Genomic DNA, 18,750 nt, shown 5'->3' with positions numbered 1-18,750 from the left:
AACATGACAGGGATGTCCACTCTCACCGCTGTTGTTTAACATAGTGTTGGAAGTGCTAGCATCAGCAATCAGACAACAAAAGGGAATCAAAGGCATCAAAATTGGCAAAGATGAAGTCAGGCTTTCACTTTTTGCAATGACATGATATTATACATGGAAAATCCGATAGACTCCACCAAAAGTCTGCCAGAACTGATACATGAATTCAGCAAAGTTGCAGGATACAAAATCAATGTACAGAAATCAGTTGCATTCTTATACACTAATAATGAAGCAACGGAAAGGCAAATAAAGAAACTGATCCCATTCACAATTGCACCAAGAAAAATTTTATAAGGCACTGGTATCTACATCAAGTTTTATAAAGAACTAGCTGGGTATGACATCTAGGCCTCACCAGAACTCAAAGACTAGAATAATAATGGGGAGTTGTCTTTTTATCTTGTATGAACCTATTTCTCTTAAATTAGTAAAAGTTAAAAGAAATAAAAATGGTTTCTTTTAACTTTTTTTTTTGAGAGAGAGGGAGAGCAAGCGAGCGGGGGAGGGGCAGAGAGAGGGGGAGAGAATCCCAAGCTGACTCTGTACTGTCAGTGTGGAGCCCAATGTGGGGCTCAACACCACAAACTGTGAGATCATGACCTGAACTGAAATCAAGAGTCGGATGCTTAACTGGGCCACCCAGCCACCCCAAAGCAGTTTCTATGTAAGCCACTGAAGGGTCATGCTTTTAAAAAAATTTAGCCCTCTTTAGCCCTTAACACAGTGTAATAAGAGTTACTTAATTGATGTTTTTGTGAACAAATAACTAAACAATTATATATTCTAACATTCGTAGTTTCTAAAATTCATATGCTGTTTCTTGTTTCACACTGATTTTAATTACCTTGTACTTTTTTTTTAAATAATTAAGATAAAATAAACTTTTTTTTTTTAAACTTCAAAAAAACCCAGTACGTAGTTTACATATTGACCTTAGGGTCCTATTGGCAAAAGGCTTGATATTAAACCATTCAAAATATAAAGAGTATAGCTATCTCTCTGCACTCTACGGAAAGATCCTTAAATTGAAAATGAAATTTTAACTTTGAAAAGTATAGGCAGAAATAACCCTTAAAATCTACCTTCAAATATGTAAAACTTATTTTATAGACTTTGGCAACCACCAGAATAAAGAAGTGAAAAAAAAAGAACATGGAGACATGCTCTTAAGCTATACACAAAAGAACTCAAGAGAGATATATGGAAAAGCTCTGCACAATGGCTGTCAAGCATGAAGTAAGTTAACAGGGCAAATTCTTTCTTCGTGCTCTAACTGTTCCATCTTTGGCCAATGAAAGCCCCATCAATTGAGCTCCTGCATCCTTTTGATAAAATCTTAGTAATCTTGTATGGCTTCATTGCTTTTTAGGCAAGATGTCCTAGGGCCATCTTATACATTTCTTGCCCCAGATCTAGAATCACTGTTTTCCCATGGAACTCTGGTTGCTTTAAGGGGGAAATGGTATTTGGAGATTACAACCTGGACGCTAGGAATGTTCACTGCTATTTGTTACTGTTTTAGGCATTTCCAGAGGTGAGAGCTAGGAAATATGTGTTGTTTTAGAAAAAAATAAATCATGGGATGCCTGCGTGGTTCAGTGGGTTAAGCATCCCACTTTGGCTCAGGTCATGATCTCACAGTGTATGAGTTTGAGCCCACATCCGGCTCTGTGCTGACAACTCAGAACCTGGAGCCTGCTTTGGATTCTGTGTCTGCCTCTCTCTCTGTCCCTCCCCTGCTGACACTGTCTCTCTCTCTCTCTCTCTCTCTCTCAAAAATAAACATTTAAAAAAATGAAAAAAAAATCATGAATTCAAACTGTATTTCCAAATTACGTTAAAAATTGTAAGATTTTTATTTAAAATCTGTTTTTCTTTCTTCTTGTTTAAAACTTTGGTTCCCATGAGAGTAACATAATTACCAAATAACAATTCCATATTATAACAATAAGATTGTTGGATGCAGTGTAAAATTTTCTGTACATCCTTTTTTGTTCTTAGCATACATCCCAGGAGGACTATTCAGTAAAAATTCTGTTTTGAAGTCATTTAAGATAATTATTGTCCATGTGTTTCCACTACCAATCAAAATAGAGTTAGATTTTTTCCTTCAGTTTGTTAGAGATCGCTTTATTATTGTATTTTATTTTTGTTCTTAAATATATTTAAAATATGCACATCATTCCAAAGTCAAAGCTATAAACAAGACTTATTCAGGAACATCTAACTTCTATCCCATTTGCCTCCCACTGGCCTCTTCCTACTCCTTAAAGTCACTAGTTTTTAGTTTTTCAGTTTATTCTTCCATTATTTCTATACCTTTTCCAATACAAAAAAGATATATTATACATATCTGTACTTTGTCTTTTCCACTGAAAAATGTATTTTGGAGATCACTCTACTATAATGCACAAAGGGCTTGCTCATTCTTTTTTAAAGCTGCATCATATTCCAAGTTTGGAAGGATATTTCAGTTGTTTCCAGTTTTTGCTATTAAGAATAATGCCACAATAAACAGTCTTACATACACATCATTTCATATGCAGTTTATCTTTGGAACAGATTCCTAGATACGTGATTTCCTGGTCACATTGAAATACATATATAGTTTTGCTAAATACTACCCAATTCCCTTCTATATGGATTGTACCACTTATCATTCCCACCAACAAAATATGCCTGTTTCCCCAAAGCCTAATCAAATGAGCATCTTGTCACTCTGTGATTGTTTGAGTATGGCTTAGATTTGATCTCCCCAATAAAGAGCTTTCCAGATCTCTGTGACATATGGTCCATTACGCTGTTGCCAAGTCATATACAATATGCTCTGGATCGATTTCAAATTGTTCTTCAATAAAAACCTACTTTTTTAGTATCAAATTAATCTACCAGAACATAAATACTACAGGGCATCCTATCTGGGATTTTGCCCTAAAGGAGGAAGTTGCAGGTTTTTATCTCTTTGTCTTCTTCCTGTGATAAAATGAAACGATTCTATCATTAGGATTCAACTAAGGGCTCTCCAGAACTCCAGCCTGAGTTCAAGTCTCCATTCAGCAACACATAGTTGGATTCCTCAGATGTCCTTCTGCCACTTCAAATTAATTAATTCTCTCATTCACCCAGTCCTGACACCTCAATTATCTCTCATTCTCTTCTCTAGATCTCCTTTACTTAAGCAATCACCAAGATTTCTTACAGATCTTTCCTTAAAAGAATTCCTACATATGAACTCATTTGTTAGCCCATTTCCACAGTCCTGGTTCTAATTATTTAATATGAGGACTACTGGAATATTTGCTTACCCAGTTTCCCATTCTCCATCCTGTCTCTTCTCTCTGCTGTGCCTACTGTATATTACACACAGTTGGTTTCACGTTGGGTTTCATATTCACCTCACCCAAATAACTCTAAGACCCACATGTTGCCCATGATGATGGTTTTCAACCTGTGCTCCACAGATATACTTTACTGCTGTACCAACAAAGCAGCCTCATTTTTATTTGTTCTACACATAACATTTTCTGTGGAAGATTTCCTTGGGACATAAGTGTTCTGCAGCTAAAAGCAAAATTAGTATAAACGCACTGACCTATAGAATCAATTCTACAGAAAGTACTATCTGGTTTTGTTGTGGTGACTCAATCTTCTCTTGCTTTCTCTCTTTTTCCTTTTTATTTGCTTCTCTTTATTAATGAATTCATGTATTTAAGTAATATTTACTAAAAACCTAAGATCTACCAGGCACTATAAATCAATAAAAAAGACAAAGTACCAATGTTCATAAAATCTACAGCTAGACAAGATACACTGGCAATGACAATAAAGTGTGCTAAATTCTCCCAAGAGAAAAAAATTCTACCTACGATAGGGAAAGTGAGCAGCCTCTCCAATCCTAAGGTTCATAAAGTATAAAATAATTAAGAGCCTCCAGTTGAGTGGGAGAAACAGCCACAGGGAAAAACCTAAGTTTAATTAAAGCAAAAGTATAAGAGAAATATGAAAAAGATGGAAGATAAAAAGAAGTTTGTTAATCGTGGACAGAATTCCACAGGGCACAGTGAAAAGGTTTGAGAGGGCAAGAAATGATATAAGGCTAAGTTGCAGACAGGAGGCACAGTTAGGATATCCTAAGTGACGTGAGAGCTTATATTTTGAGTAGTGAGCCAAGAAAGCACACATGTAAGGAATCAAAGGTATAATGGGTTACAAGGTTATAAGTGAATTAGTTACAGAGGTAAGACAGATGAGGATGGACTGCACTCTAGCTTGTCAGGATTCACCTGTGGCACAGTTGGCTTTTCTAATCTGCATAAGGAGATTATCTGGCAGATAAAGAACCTTCCTTCTGTCTCTCTGTATGTAGCCATTTGTGACTGGATTGATATTACGGATTCCAGTGAAAAAAGTTCCAGGCTTGAGGCTTGAGACACATAGCTCCAGACTCCTGAGATCTATGTGTCATTAAGCTCCCTAAGAGTAAATAATAGGACATTATCTTAGTATCCCATTCAGAGGCCTGCAAGGTGCTGTGTACAGACTATATATTTAATAAATGTTTCTGGATGTAACAAAGAATGTCCTTCATGGTTAGAAAAGTACCCAAATTATCCTTAATGACCAATAAATTTACCTGAAGCCAGACTGCTTGAATTAACTTTTAAATGAGACACTTAATACCTGTGACTCTGGGCAAATTAATTAATCTAAACGTACCTGGGTTTCCTTATCTATAGAAGAGCGACGATGAGAATAAGAACACCTGCCTCAAAGGATTTTTGTGACCACTGAATCAATTAAAGCATGTTAAGTGTTTAAAACAATGCCTGGTACACAGAGAGCACCTTCCTGAGCTATTATTTTCATAGAACATGAGATCAAATAGCTTTGTGAAGACTTGTACTACTATATAGCACAACAAACACATTAACTACTTCTTCAAACTTCAACCATCACTTACGGTAGGTCTGTAAAGTTATTGCTTACCTGGGTCAAAGTTATCACCAAATATTCTCTTGGCAGGAATCTTCAGGGCCATAGCAGGAAATTGTTTCTTTAACTAGAATTTAAAAAAATAACATTACATGAACTTAATTTTCTAAGTCTTCTAGTTATACACGTACCAAAACAAATTACAATCTGATTTTCAAGAAATTCCATCAAAAAGACATACTTTTAAAGTATATAATGATCAAATATACAATATTAAATTATACCAATAAAATACCATTAGTCTGACTAATCATCCTATTTTGTCCCAAGAGAACATTTAGTATCTTTGTGACCCTGGATAAGTTACTTAACATTTCTGTGCTTCAGTTTTCTTGTCTGTAAAATGGAGATGATTTTAGCACTTACCTTACATATCTGTTGAGAGCCTTAAAGGAAATCATTTAGGTTAAGTGCTTAGACAAGAACCTGGAGTATAAGCTTTGAATACATGTTACTCACTGTTTATTGCCTCAAGAGAAGTTGTGACCTTTGTGTTCTTTCTATATGAACATGCTACTGACAATTGTTTTCTAAGAAACCTGATGAATTTTGCTTTCAATATCTTCTGCTCTAGCCTTCCCCTTATTCATATTTTAATACATTTGTTTATCAGATTTGCTTATCCCCAAAGAACTTGGCCCTGGAGACATTAAATGCGGGGCAGTAAAGTCATAAATGTGGATTAACACTCATTTTTAAGTTTGACGTCAAAAAAACCCACATACACACATAAACTACATCCCTAACTACCAACTGTCAGGAAATACAAAGAATAGAAGAATGTATTAATCACTCTACACCATGAGTATGCTGTCAGCACAATCCAGAGTGAAAAATCTGTAGACGATTGACCCTGCTTTTTCAATTAAAAATCATAAAGGAAAGAAAAGAGAGGCGGACAGGGAAACTTAGTCACCAAAAGACACTTTATAGATTTATCAACCAGTCATATAAGCACAGACTGAATATTTGATATTAAGATGTTATTGTTAATTATATTCAGATGTGATAACAGTACTCTGTATTTTTTAAAGATCTTTTCAGAGATGTATACAAAAATATTTCCAGATGAAATGATACGAAGTCTTAAATTTGCTTCAAAATTACAGAGGACAGGCTAGGGACAGAGATGAAACCAGAATGGCCGTGTATCTGTAACTGCTGCAGCTGGATGGTACGTTATATTATTTTCTGTGTTTGTAGTACTATTCTACTTCTGTATGTGTTCAACAATTTCTACAACAAAAATTTTAAATGCAAACTACACTCATAAAAATACATTTATATGATCAAAATGTTTACAAATTGGATATTTTACTTTATGTTTTTTCTTTTACTCTAAAAGGAGCACAAGGAAAGAATCTGTGTTTTCAAACTTAGGGTAATCCAGGCCAGGTTTAACCTCACTTCCGTGGTTTCAAAGAACACAACTGGTACCATTCCCCTGTTCTTTGCTTTGCCTGTCACCACAGGAGGCAGAATTAGAGGAGTTACAGAAAAACAGAGAGACAGAGAAAATGGAGGAAATAAGAAATAAAGAAAAAAGGAAGAGAAATGCAGGAAAAATGAGGGGGAAGGATAAAAACTCAACTATATATTAAGGAAAATTTTCTGCAAAAAGCTTAAGATGGGGTGTATGATGGAAAAAGAATGAAAGTGATCATGGGGGGGGGGGAAGGTGCCCCAAACACACTGTCCTACTTTACCTTTATACTGAAAGATACTCAAATATTAACACTCTACTTAATTAATCTCTGGCTACTTAAATCATGAAACCATCATGACATTAGGATGGCTTTTTACTCATGCAGATCTCCACACTGCTGAGCTGTTAGGTGACATCCCTGACATTCCTCCTTCTTATGAATAGTTCTACAGAAGCAAACACATTTAGAAGCTAATTCTGGCCCATATAATCTTTTAATCAAAATACAGAAAGAAATCTCAGATTTTCAGTTATTAGTTCACTAAACAAAATTTGACCTTATTTCTCTAAGAAGTTTATATAAACCATCTGTGTGTGTGTGTGTGTGTGTGTGTGTGTGTGTGTGTGTGTGTGTGTTATGTTACCATCATAATAGCTACGGTCAAATCTGTACCATCCTCAAAAAATGCTGATCATGTATATAATGGTATCCAAGAATTTCAACTAGAACTGGCAATTCAACCCTCACCCAGCCTCCAATATAAACTTTTTTTTTTTTTTTAAATCACTCAACATTGCAGAAGAGATCTTCATGTAGAAACTCTTTTTGGCTATTATTTTGTCTCTAAAGTAAAAAACGCTGTCTCAATATCCTTTGATTAAGCACTTTAAAAATATATATACAAAGTTCAGTTACATATGTATTATAGAAAAATTAAAGAAAAAAGCACAGTAAAAACACTACAGTTATCTCTGAGTAGCAATATGTTTTAGGTGATTAAAAAAAATTTTTTTAGAGGGAGAAAGAGAGACAGAACGTGAGTGGAGGAGGGGCAGGGAGCGAGGGAGACACAGACTCCAAAGCAGGCTCCAGGCTCTAAGCTGTCAGCACAGAGGCTGATGCGGGGCTCAAACTCGTGAACCATACGATAGATAGATCATGACCTGAGCTGAAGTCAGACCCTTAACTCACTGAGCCACCCAGGTACCCCTTAGGTGGTTTTTAAGCTTAAATATGTATTTTCCTCCATATTCCAGATTTTCTAGAATATATATTAATTTTACATTGGAAAAAATACCATTTAAAAATACTGAAGTATTATTTTAAAAGTTCAATTTTAACTAGCAAAGCATTTGAATATTATTTGGAAGAAATATAGTGAAATGCTAAATAGAGATGAATGAAAAGCCTAAATTTCATGACTTAACAGAACATGAGATGTTGTACAGCTAGACAACGTTTGGTTCATTCTGGCCCATTTAGGAAGTAATTTATCTCTTAACTGAGACACACTTAACTTCCCCTGTAAGTATCTTACCAGGGGCGCCTGGGTGGCTCAGTGGACTTGGGCTCAGGTCATGATCTCACGGTTTGTGAATTCAAGCCCCATATCAGGCTCTCTGTTGTCAGCATAGAACCAGGTTCGGATTCTCTGTCCTCCTTTCTCTCTGCCCCTCCCCCACTAGTTCTCCCTGTCTCTCTCTCAAAATAAATAAATTTTTAAAAATAATAATAAAGTATCTTACAAATGGTAAGTTACAGACTTATGTATCTATTTAACCCTATTTTTAAAATCAAGAGACAGAGTTAAGAAAATTGAAAAAAATTACCTTAAATATGAAACAATTTTTTCTGAAGGATGCCTGCTAATCTACCACTTATTAAATAATGACAGAAGGAAACTCCTTTTTATTCTTAGGCCAGAAAAAAACTAAATTTGGGATTTGAAGAATTTCTTTTTTTCTTAACTGAAGCAAAAACTGGAATCCAGAGCTGTCTTTATAATCTGGGGTCTATAATGACCAACTCAGGTGGTATTCTTTGGCCTCCAAGGTATGTATGACTAGAGGCAACACACTCTACAAACACTGGTCCCTGCATAGATCTGGCCTGATATGTTAAAATGACCATGGTGCTCTTGCTTCCTACTTTAGGGAGCATTTGTAATTACAAAAACACTGGGTTAAAAATAGTATTTAATATTTGAATTTTGAATATACAGGTTTTAGTTATTTAAATAACTAATGCTCCCACACTCCCTACCCCCCACCCTACTGTCAGAACTTATGAAAGTCCATATACATTTTAATTGTATTAGCTACTTAAAATCTGGAACTGAAGACTTATCCCTAAACCAAGAATGAAACTATGGAAGGAGGGTAAGCTTATGACAAACTTTCAGACCTAAATCTAATAGCTAGGCAATTTAACCAGAAATAACAAGATAATTAACAGTTATTAGAGAGGTAGTAAAAGAAATTCTTTTTTTTTTTTTTTAAGTTTATATATTTTGAGAGAGCAAGAGAACAAGGGAGAGACAGAATCCCAAGCAGGTTCCTCATTGTCAGCACAGAGCCTAATGTAGGGGTCGATCTCACGAACCATGAGATCATGACCCGAGCCAATCAAGAGTAAGACACTTAACCAACTAAGCTACCCACATGCCCAGAATTTATTTCTAATATTCTGACATTAAGATGTATTTTAAGCTGGATCTAGTTTCCCTATCTTCAACAGTTTATTTGGAATTTCTCAACAATCCTCTCTCCACCCTTCTTCGTAGGAATTCCAAGGTTTGGATGCTTTTGAAGAATCTCATACCCTTTTCTGCTTCTCTATATGAATATTATTTAATCACTCAAATAAATCTCTCTTATTTGCAAGTTTTCTCAGATGTTCTATTTTTTATTTTAATTTTTTTAAGCTTTGTTTTAGTAATTTACACCCAAGGCAGGGCTCAAACTCACGACCCTGAGATCAAGAGTCACATGTTCTTCTGACTGAGCCAGTCAAGATGCCCCTCAGATGTCTTGTTTTAAATAAAAATCATTAAGACTGACATTTACTTACAGTATTGTAAAGTTTATCAAACTCTGCATATCTCCTGAAGACAAACCACTCACTCCTGCCCACTGAGACCAAAACTTTATAAACCTGTGGAAATAAAAAATAGCATAACAAAACTTGACTGCAAAAAAAACCCATTAGCTATTTAACAGGCAAATAACTTGTTTTCATACTCATGGAACTGATATTAGACATTCATGTTTATACACAATTCTCCAAAATACACAAGTATACCAGCTGAAACTCTTACTTCATCTTCTTGATATTTTATTTTTTAAATGTTATGAAATATTTCCATAGTTTCAGACAATAACACAGTGAACACCTGTGAACTCATTTAGAACTTCTGAATTCTAACATTTTGCCATTCTTGTTTCAGATTTTCCCCCCAATTTTTCTAATATTATAGATTCAATTGATGCCACTTTCCTCTCTTCTTCCCTAGCAGTAACCATTATCCTGAAATTATAAAGTATTTTCAAAAGTGACGCCTGGCACATAGTAAAGACTCAATGATTAGTTCTGCTCCTTCCAGATCATCTTGTACACAGTATTTTTCAAACTAGAAATTTACCTTCGTATTTACTATCATCTTACATATGTTTAATAATTTCACATACACATAATTTCATATAACCATAGTCAACAATGCTATGAAGTAAGCAGAACTAATATTATAACCCCTAGCATATACGTAAGGAAATGATGTCCCAAAAAAGTCAAATAACTTGCCCAAATTCATAGACTTACGGGACTAAAATTTAAATCTTCTAACCCTTCATGTACCAGAACCAGTATCAAATCATCAACAATTATAACACAGAATTGATTCTTATAATGCATCCCACAGATACTCTCAGAGTACCATAGTAACATAGAGACAATGGTTTGGGACCCCAAAGATCTTGTGTCATTCAAAGGAGAAAAATAACAAGAATCCAGGCATTTGAGGAAAGGCTCACTAATGTATGACTTGGGGTATGAATTACAGAGATAGGAGTTGCTTTTGGGTTTACAATAGTTGTCCACAGTCTATTAGACAACTTAGAGTAAACCAGGTTTATTTTAGAAGATAGGCATACAAATATGTATAAACTATCCTTTCCCATAAAAGATTGGAAGCTACATTCACAAGTTCATAGTTAGAGAAAATACTGTGAGAAAAGCACTTCTCTGATACTGCATGTGATTACAACATATGAACTCTGTAGCACTGTGTGAGATACAGTCACCTTAACAAGCCACAGTGAGAGGCGTCCCAGAATGTAAAGCCACATTCCTCCATAGGAGAGGATAAGGCCTCACCTGAAAGGTGAAACAAAGTCACTGGTTATCAGTCACCTGAGTAAGTGATGTTATTACGTATTGGCTAAGAGAAAAAGAGGATCCAGGCCCCTACATGAGCCACATGTGATGATGGGTGGTAACATGGCTCTTCTGGTCTTAACCAAAAGGCATCAAGTTCTCTTAGAGGAAGCTGCTGGATGTAAGATTTGTTTGTTTGTGAAATGGTAACTGTTCATAAGGAGAGAATGCGGAAGTAGAGAATAAAGAACCTGGTCAAGGTGCCAGTGAAACTGCACCATGTTTCTAAGACTTAACTACAGATTCATCTCATAGAGCATTTAGGATCAGATTGGACTGGAAGTAGGACTGCTACCAAAGGATCAGAAATTTAGGTTTAGATGATTGCAAGCTTCTTGAATTACTTATGCTGGCTTCCTAGTGTGGTAAGGTGGCTTCCCATGGTTACCCAAGTATAACCAAGACTAGAACCCACACATAGCTTCTAGGCTGAAGTAGCTGTATAGCATATAATTTTTTAAATTTTATTTTAGAAAAGGGTGAGTGAGTGCCTACACAAGGGAGTGATGTTACGGGGGGGGGGGGGGGGAGGAGAACCTCAAGCAAAGTTCCACAGTCAGCATGAAGACCAACATGGGGCTCGACTCCAAGCCCCTGATCATGACCTGAGCCGAAATCAAGAGTCAGATCCTCAACTGGCTGAGTCACACAGGTGCTCTGGAAATACCTCTACCATGAAAAAGTAAATGGACCTGAGATAACTCACTGCCTATATTTGATATATATGAACTTCCATCAAACTTGACAGGAGGTTATGCCCTTGAAGGAGAGAATGCTCAAAAGTAAAAATAAGGAGAAGAAAAAACAAACTTTCACACATTCCACTATTTTACCAAAGGTATACTGACTTCTTGTTTACCATCAGCAAGATACTTATAAAACTTGCTTATAAGACTGTGGAATGCACAATGCTTAAGATATTGCTGCAACAGAGACTGAGCAGAGGCAAATGGCCAGACACACACTGCAATCTCTACTCTGGGCTTTGGTGCAGGGTGTGGAGGTATGTTTACTAAAAAAGGAGAAGAGAGGACAGAAGCTATTTCCAGCTCCTCGTCTGGGACTTTGGAAGAGAAGTATCATTTGGGGGCCCCAGCCCCACCTAGTTAAGAAGGGAGACTGGATTGGTCAGACCAAAGGGTTTAGTTTAACTCCTCAGTGACAGGAATTCTGAGTTGCAAGTCATTTGTCATAGGATGCACCTGGCAGGAGCCAGGTGACTGACCCCCGAGTCAGAGGCCAAGGTAGATCACTTGAATCAAAAGAGCAGTGAAAGGCATAGCAGAGCCTCAGTGGGCTCTACAGCCATCAAGAGACAAGGATAAGGTGAATTGGCAGTAAATCTCCACCACTCTGGCCAAGCCAACAAAGAATAGATCACAAATAAGTTGGCTGACTGCAGATGACAGCAATGGATGCCAAGAAAATGCCCAGACCTGGATCAGGTCAACCACAGCTGGCTGCTTGCCAGACCGGTCACTGTACATTTGGAACAGCAAAGATCTAGAGGGATGACAAGAATATAAGAGCCTTCAGCAGGCTACCATGAGATCAGTCACTGACTTAAATACTGTGAAAGGGGACACCTCTCCACTCATAAACCATGACGTCAAGTTGGAGAAGTGTGTGTTCATATGGGAGAGAGAGAGCAGAATGAAGACAGCCTGAGCATTTTAACTTAAAAGAACTGCTTAAATTTTAGCTCAAACTAAGTGTTAAACAGAACTGGGTTAAATGAATTTTTTCATACTACTCAGTGGGTGGGGCTTACAAGGAATCAGTTATAAGGATCAGTTATAAACAAGATAAATGGTATTATTTCAGGGGGAGGCGGGCAGAGATCTCTGGACATACACACTAACAGGGCTACTGGAACTAAATACTGTATGTGTCATTACACTAATTAGAAAAATGGCTATTCTCCAATAATAGTCACTGATACAATGATTCAGCAAACACTCACTGTTCTTATTCTTTATAGTTCCATAGTATGTATTACAGTGGTCAAAAGTAAAATTAGAAATGGACTTTGCTTTTAAAGTAAACAAAAGATAAAATACTGGATTAAAAATTTTAAAAATTGAGGTAGGAAATATAAATGTCAAGAAAGACACTATGGAAATTTCAAAACCATGTTTGTTTTGTTTTGTTTTGTTTTGTTTTGTTTTGTTGAGACAGTAGTTCTTAACATAAGACTAGTGACTTCTGGAGTCCATTAACCTCCTGACTGCATGCAAAATTACGTGCATGTTTGTAGATCCTTGTGTCTGCACATTTTCTGGTGAGAGGATCTATCAGAGTTTCATAAGCTTTTCCAAGGGGATAGGTAAACAGGCAAAAATCTGAAAAGGTAACTGTATTCCCTTACAGTACACAGGGAAGACTGGGGAGGATACATCATTTGAAAGATAAGTAAAATCTGGATATGTGGAAACATGGGGAGGACATTCCAGGTTAAGGAAGAACAAAAGCAGAAATGGAAATACTCTCTATGTTCAATTTTCTCCCATATGCTTTATATTATATACTTACAGTAAACCTCTTCTTTTTCTCTCTGTGTTCATCTGAGCTGGGAATGCTTACACTGGGGCAGCTTTCCTTGTAGTCCATGGTATAATCCCTTTGGGTTTATTGCCTCAAATGGACACCAAAAAATGAGTCCGAGAAATAGTCAGCAGAGGACAAACACTGTTAGCTAATCCAAAACATAAAACCTCTTGAGGTAATATTCAAATTCCATCATGCAACCTTAGCCAGCAGAAAAAAACAAAGAAAAAAGAAACAGATTAGCAAAATAATTTTAAAATACCATCATTCCTTATTCATAGCACCCATTTTATGCTTATTCTGACAAGAATTTATATTTGATTGTAAGTTTCAGTCCAGGTTAGAGATTTTGGATCTCAGGCCTATGAATAGCTAAACCAAAATCAAACATGTGCATCCCATCTACCTTCCTTACTGCTAAATTCTAAAAGCTTATACACCACAGTTCATGGGACTGAGAGCAACTTTCACCTAAAAGGTCTCTACTTTGATAGATTTAGAGCAGGGTTTTTAATTTTTTGTTTAATGTTTATTTATTTTTGAGAGAGAGCACGTGCGTGTGCAAGCAGGGGAGGGGCAGACAGGGAGACAAAGAATCCAAAGCAGGTTCAGGCTCATGACCTTAGCTGAAGTCAGACACTTAACCGACTGAGCCACCTAGGCAGACCTAGAGCAGTGTTTTTAAAAAGTGTGTTTTTATTTTAAGTAATCGCTATGTGCAATGTGGGGCTCAAACCCAAGACCCCAAGATCAAGAGGCACATGCTTTTCCAACTGAGCCAACCTATATACCTATAGTATATACCTATAGTATACATACATATATATACCTATATAGGTATACCTATATACCTATTGCATACCTATATAGGTATGTATATGGATATATATACACCTATAATAGGTATATATATATATACACCTATATGTGGTAGGTATACAGTAGGTATATATAGTACCTATAGTAGGTAGGTAAATAAATATATATATATATAAATATAAATCTATATATATATATATATACACACACACACATATATAGTAGATATATAGTTAGTATGCAACTATTTATTATATATAGTATATTTATACAGTATAGATAACTATTTACTCCTGTTTTACAAGTGAGAGACAATTTAGACATGAAGGCGTTATATAAATCGCCCATCCAGGATTTGAACCCAGGCTACGTGGCTCCAGAGTCTTGACTCTTAACCACTGTGTTGTGCTGCATCATAATAACTGGATAATTCTTACGCGCTGGACCTCTGGTCAGAGACATTACAGATCTTCATGTAGAATAAATACAATTATGTTAGTATCATTCCACCCAAGGACAAAGGGCTCGAGATGTTAAACTGATGTAACTTTTGCTAAACGCAGCAGCCCATACTCTCCACTGACACCAAATAATTCTCTTTAAAGAGTTAGTTTGGCAGTTTCCCTGGTGATTAATTTTCGGAAGTCACTCTGACCGATCTAATAATTGTAAGTAAATTATATTCAACTAATGATTTCAAATATCTATCAATAGGCATTGAATATTCAGGTAGGGTGAATTTTAACTGATTATAAGGGTATTCCTTTGAGGTGACTAAAAACCTGCTTGGCTAGATTTGATGCTGGAAATGCAGTCAAGAAGGATTTATATGTAGTTGAATTAGTAGTCAGAAAACAGAAATGTAACTGCCACCTCCTAAGCTCAGAGTGCCCCATAAAAGCAGCCAGCTTCTTCAGCCCCCCCATTAGACCAGGGCAGCCACCTGAGCAGTCTTGCCCTGTAGGCCCAGCACTCTACTGCTAAAGAATCAGAGCAGGTGGAACCTCAGCTCTTCTAAGGCAGATTAACCTGACCAGACCCACATCAGCCCATTCTCCAGCTGCAGGAGAAGTGACAAGAAGGTGAAAATTACAGTGCTATGCTTTCCACACCTGTCCCTTGAGAATGTGGGACACAGGGAGTGTGGGTCCTCCTGGTATTGTATTATGTACGAGTTTGAATGTCTGTTTGTGCCTTACTGTCCATGGTCTACAGGAGAACTACAGGAGAACATCATGCCTCTGGTCTTCCCTTTGGAAGGGACCGTTAAGATATGACATTAAGTTGGGGCACCTGGGTGACTCAGTCAGTTGAGTGTCCGACTTCAGCTCAGGTCATGATCTCACAGTCTGTGAGTTTGAGCCCAGCATCAGGCTCTGTGCTGACAGCTCAGAGCCTGGAGCTTGCTTCGGATTCTGTGTCTCCCTCCCTCTCTGCCCCTGCCCCACTCACACTTGGTCTCTCTCTCTCAAAAATGAATAAACGTTTAAAAAAAAATATAAGACATTAAGTGGCATCAGGAATAGATAAGGGGGAAAGAGCTGGGAAGCAGGATAAGTTGTTTCATATGAGGTACAGGGGACATATAAATGTGCATGCATAGTGGACAATTAAGTAGGATGCCAATTCTCACTACCTATTCCTATCACCTCTTGTTGCATGCTAACAGGAGTTAGATCCCAAAAGAGTACAGAAAGAAGTTCAAAGCCTACTCTGGGAATAGACTGCCTTTACACTGAAAAATTTGCAGATCTCAAAAATTTTTATTAGCAAGCGTCTGAGGAGCACATAATGGGAGTACATTCGAAGCATACCAGACCAAGGAGAACTAAATATATAAGATTACTGTGAACCTATACATGGCCATAACTGTATCCCATCAATCTTTCTCCAGACATTCCTTAAGAGGGACCTTCAGCCATTCACAAGGGTGACTGCCCACTGGGGAAGGAGAAATGTGTAGTTCTTCCAAAGGTTACTAGACACTAGCTCTAAACTGACACTAAACCTTAAACACCCAAAACATGGCCCACCAGTCAGAGCACCTACCTCATTCCAGAAAAGAAATGTGTGATGAAGTCAACCCTTGTATCTCATGGTGGGTACAATGGGACCACAGGCCCATTTTGTGGTTATTTCCCTAGTCCTATAATTTTTCTACAAACGGATATACTTACTAACTGGCCAAGTTCCCATACTGGTTCCCATCCCACGTCATAAAAGATATTACGAAGAAAGGGCCATGAAGAAGCCCTTGGAACTCTTCCCTCTGTCCCCACTATGAAAGTAAACCCAAAGCTCTACCACATCCATGGGAGAAGTTCAGGAATCAGTACTACTATCAAAAAACTTGAAGGATACAGAGGCGTTGATTCCTATCATATCTCCATTTAACTTGCCTGTTTACCTGGACCAAAGCCAGAAAGATCTTGGAACATGACAACAGATTAGTATAAATTTAATCAGATGGTGAGGCCAATCATGACTGCACTTCTAAATGTAATACTTGTTGCTGGAGAAAATGAGAATAACCCCTGATATCCGGCAGATAAATATGGACTTGGCAAATGTTTTCTTTTCTATCATCATCAGTAAGGACAATATGATGCAATTTGCTATCAAGTGCCAGAAACAACAGTACACTTTCAACGTTTTAACTGAGGGCTATTTCTGCACTGTCATAATATAGTCTGGAAGGACCCTGATCATCTCAATATCCCACAGATCACCACACTAGTCAATCACATTGATGGCACTGTTAACTGGATCTGGTGAACAACAAGCAGCAAACACTCAGGATGCCTTTGTAAGACACATGTAAAAGCCAGAGGATGAAGTTATAAACCCCACGAAAGTTCAAAGATCACACTGACAGTTTCTATGGTTCCAGAGGTCTAAGGCAGGATATCCCATGTAAAGTGAGACATTGCTACACTTGGCACTATATCCACTAAGAAACAGATAAAATGACTGGTGAGTTTCCTATTTGGAAATGCTGCTCTGACCTTTATACTGGGTAACCCATGAGACTGCCAGTTTTTACTGGGGCTTGATCCCAAAGAAGGCTCTTCAGCAAGAAAAGCTGCCCTAACTCTTGGGGCTATGCCTTAGCACACCCACTAGTACTACAAAATGACACGGCAGACAGGGATGGGGTAAGTAGCCTCTAACAAGAATCCAGAGAAGTGTAAGAGCTATAAACTCTTTAAGGTACTGTCAGTAACTTTTGTCCATTTGGTTCCTGGCTTGCTACTAGGCTCAGGTAAAGACCGTATACCTGCCCATGGGAAACCAAGAGACTATATAACAAGAACAGCCCATCATGAACAGTATTCTCCAACCCTTGTTGGCTCTCTCAACACATGCTCATGGGGTTCATCCTACAACCAGTTAGCAGAGGAGGGAAAAGACATACCCACTTATGAATGGACATGCATGGTGTGCTAGCCCTGACCAGAAATGAGATAATGTAGCCCATGGCCCAAAAAGACCATATGGTCTTTTATGGTCCCCAAAAGGGAAATATTCCCATTGGGCAGAATTCTCAGCAGTATACGTGATGTCAGGAGAAATGTATGCCAAAGGTACACATTTATGCTGACTTGTGGCCAGTAGCTAATGGATGGCTTGCTGGTTAAAGAGTTGGAAAGAGTAAGATTCAAATTTTTTTTAAAGGGGAGAGTATAGGGGTGCCTGGGTGGCTCAGTCGGTTAGGCGTCTGACTTCGGCTCAGGTCATGATCTTGCAGTCTGTGGTTTGAGCCCCTCATCACGCTCTGTGCTGACAGTTCGGAGCCTGGAGCCTGCTTCAGATTCTGTGTCTCCCTCTCTCTCTGCCCCACTGCTGCTCCTGTTCTGTCTCTATCTCTCAAAAATAAATAAACATTTAAAAAAAATTTTTAAAGGGGAGAGTATATTCCCAAATGTTGTTCATTTCATCTTTTTTTAAATAAAATTTTTCAAAATATTTATTTTGAGAGAGAGAAAGAGAGGCAGAGAAAAAAGGAGAGAGAGAATCCCAAGCAGGCTCCATGCTGAAGCACAGAACCTGATATGGGGCTCAATCTCATGAACCATGAGATCATGATCTGAGCCGAAACCAAGAGCTGGAAGCTTAACTGACTAAACCACCCAGGTGTCCCTTTAATAAAAATTTTTAAAGTTTAAAAAGGGGGAGAGGTTTGTGGATGTCTGAATGAACCTTTCAATATAGCACAGAATATGAAAATATTTGTGTCCTACATAAAAGCCCACTATAGACTCTCAATAATCAGATGGTAATATGACAAGTCCTATGGATATCAATCAGCCTCTTTCTCAATCACCCATTGCTTGCTCAATGGACCCATGACAAAGTAGACAAGGTAGGATTTCTTTATTCTAATACCTTTGACCTTTGACAATTTATGGGTTACTTGGAAGGAGTGGAAGTTGACTGTGAAAGTTAGACTTTAACCAGCTAAGACAACTGAGTACCAGAAAGTTGTTAAAGG

General features: G+C 37.5%; 1 protein-coding gene across 5 annotated transcripts in view; it reads right to left on the bottom strand.

Moving 5' to 3' along the window:
- The window catches only part of LOC102968087 (serine/threonine-protein kinase Sgk3), a 144,237-nt gene that overhangs the window by 54,638 nt on the left and 70,849 nt on the right, over positions 1-18,750 (bottom strand). For all 5 annotated transcript variants that reach the window (XM_042973362.1, XM_042973363.1, XM_042973361.1 and 2 more), the window contains exons 2-4: positions 13,425-13,640; positions 9,531-9,614; positions 5,029-5,101 (exon numbers count right to left, since the gene is read on the bottom strand). In XM_042973362.1, coding sequence (XP_042829296.1) covers positions 5,029-5,101; positions 9,531-9,614; positions 13,425-13,502 — 235 coding nt within the window. In that variant the 5' untranslated portion in view covers positions 13,503-13,640. The remainder of the gene's footprint in view (positions 1-5,028; positions 5,102-9,530; positions 9,615-13,424; positions 13,641-18,750) is intronic.

This window comes from Panthera tigris, chromosome F2, assembly GCF_018350195.1.
Source record: "Panthera tigris isolate Pti1 chromosome F2, P.tigris_Pti1_mat1.1, whole genome shotgun sequence".
Lineage (NCBI taxonomy): Eukaryota > Metazoa > Chordata > Mammalia > Carnivora > Felidae > Panthera > Panthera tigris.
This window is presented reverse-complemented; position numbering and strand designations above follow the sequence as displayed.